This window comes from Monoraphidium neglectum (genome assembly GCF_000611645.1).
Source record: "Monoraphidium neglectum strain SAG 48.87 unplaced genomic scaffold scaffold06477, whole genome shotgun sequence".
In the NCBI taxonomy this organism is placed as follows: Eukaryota; Viridiplantae; Chlorophyta; class Chlorophyceae; order Sphaeropleales; family Selenastraceae; genus Monoraphidium; species Monoraphidium neglectum.
The window spans coordinates 1-2,205 of record NW_014007165.1 but is presented as its reverse complement, the minus strand read 5'-3'; the positions used below and the strand labels follow the sequence as shown (position 1 = coordinate 2,205).

The following is a 2,205-nucleotide window of genomic DNA, read 5'->3' as shown; positions in this document are numbered from 1 at the left end:
CATCGGCGGCGTGCGGCCCCTTGCCGAGCGAGGGCGCGGGGGTCGCTGACGGCGGATGGCGAAACAAAAGCCAGCTTTTCCGGGAAGTCCAGTTTGTAAACGCAATTGCAACGATGGTAGGCAGTGTACCGACCGGGCCGCGGGGCAGGGGGAGGGCACGCCTCGCGCCCGTACGGAGGGGGCGCGCCCCAGGACCCTGTGCCACTTGCGAATGCCGAAAGCGGCGGCGCGGGCCCGGCCGGGCGAGGGGCGCGCGGAGAGAGGGGGGGCCGCCTGGGGACCCCATGGGCTGCGGGCGCAGCCCGTGGCGCCCCGGCCGGCCCCCGCCGCGGGCAGGTTTGATTGGCGCTCAGGGATACTCAAAGCGTCTCGGCTCGTGATGTGATAAGCGTGCAGACAAGTGTAGGTCGCGGCCGGTCCCGCGAGCCGCCGCGTCTTGCGCGGCGCGCCGCGGCTGGGGCGCGCGCGCGCGCAGCGCCAGGCGCGACCGTCTCGCGGGCCCGGCGCGGCTATGTGCTTTCCGACAACCCACCCCAGCCACCCCCGGCGCGAGCGCCCCCAAGCCGCGCCGCTCCCGTTCATGCGGCTTATTGCGGCGCGCGCGCCCCGCCGCCGGCTCCAGCCCCCGCGAAATCCCCCCCGCGATGAGATCATATCAGCGGCGCCGCCGGCTGCGCACACGCCGGGCAAACAACGAACCGAGGAGCCGTCAAATAATGTGCTGTTGGTGGGCTTAAGGGGCGCGGCGCGATCGCGATTGCGGGCCAGCCACGGGCATAACAGCCGAGCAAAGGGCCCGCCCGCCGGAAGCGCAGCGGCGACGGGAGCGCTAGGGCCGCCGGGGCTGCCGCGGGCGCCGCGCCGGCAGGGCAGGGCCCGCGCGGCGTTCGCGGTGCCGTCCGGCGGCGCCCGGCCCGTCGGATCGCGAGCTGCCGGGCGCGAGGCGCGCATCCCTGCGTACGTGGGCCACAGATTGCATGCAAATGATGATGCGCCGCCTCCTGCGACAACGCGGCGTGTGGTCACGCGGGTTGGTCGGTTGGCCGCACGGCCGCAGTACATAGGGCCCGCCGTCGCGCGCGGGCGGGCGGCGGCGCGGCAAAGACGGGGCGGTCGCGCGGGGCGGCAGCCGGGCGGCTGGTCCCTTCAAAAGTCGCCGCCAGGGCCGGCCGGCCGCCCGACATGCGGGGCGGGCGCGCGGCGCGCGCCCGCGCGGATGCGGGCGTGTGCGTGTTGGTGTTGTGCTGCCGTGTGCATGGTATATGTGTGTGTGCGGGGTTGCGTTCTGCCGCCTGCCGCGCCTCTCCCTTGATTAGGCGCACGCGCGTGACGCCGGCAGAGGCGCGCCCGCTGCGCGCGCGGGGTAAGGGGGTACAACTCCCGGCCCGCCGGGCGTCACATGACGGCCGCGGGAGGAAAGGGGCCGGCGCGGGCCCTGATTCCGATCGGTGACAAAACAATGGCGCGGCGGGCCCGGGCGCGGAGGGACGGCCCCTCCGCGCGCGCCCCGGGCCCATGGGGGCGCACCCCAACTCAGAAAAGCAGCCGCCCCGACCGGCCGGGCCGCGTGGGGCGCGCGGCGGGGGCGGCGCGACTGCCGGCATGCGCGGCGGCGGCAAGTGCCGCGGTCTTCAGGCGCCGAGCGCCATCATGTCGTCCCAGATCGCGCCGCCCGCGGGGCTGATGCCGCCGAGCATCATCATGCCGACGCCGGGCAGCGAGCCGCCGGGCAGCGACGACGCGCCGCAGGCGCCGGGGCCGCCGGGCGCGCCGGCGGGCTGCAGCAAATCCATAGCCTCGTAGCCGCCGGGGCCGGCAGCGCCGGGGCCGGCGAAGCCATCGAAATCGTCGAACATGCCCATGCAGCCCGCGCCCGCGCCAAAGTCGGTGTCGTCGCTGTCGCCGTCGGCCGACGACGGCCCGCTCGGCGCCGACGCGAGCGCGGTCGGCTGCGGCTGCGCCTGCAGCGGCGCCTCGGGCGCGGCGCCGCAGGGGGCGCCCCAGCTGCCAAAGAGGCCGCAGCCGAGGGCCGGGCTGCAGCCGGCGAGGAGGGGGTCGTCCCCCCGCGCGGGCGGGCTGGCGCCTAGGGAGAAGGCCGCAGAGGCGCCGGCGGCGCCGCCCGCCGCGGCGGCGCCCAGTGCGCCGAGGCGCGGTGAGCGCCCAAACCGCGGCGACGGCGGCGTGCGGCCGAGCGCGCGCGAGGGG

The 2,205-nt window shown here is 76.7% G+C and overlaps 1 protein-coding gene across 1 annotated transcript; it reads right to left on the bottom strand.

Annotated features, from left to right (window-relative positions):
* Positions 1-1,631: 1,631 nt before the first annotated feature.
* MNEG_16532 (hypothetical protein) lies at positions 1,632-1,862 on the bottom strand (the record flags this gene model as incomplete). The annotated part of the gene is made up of 1 exon (XM_014034998.1): positions 1,632-1,862. The coding sequence occupies one exon, from the start codon at positions 1,860-1,862 to the stop codon at positions 1,632-1,634; it is 231 nt and encodes a 76-aa protein (XP_013890452.1).
* Between the last annotated feature and the right edge of the window lie 343 nt (positions 1,863-2,205).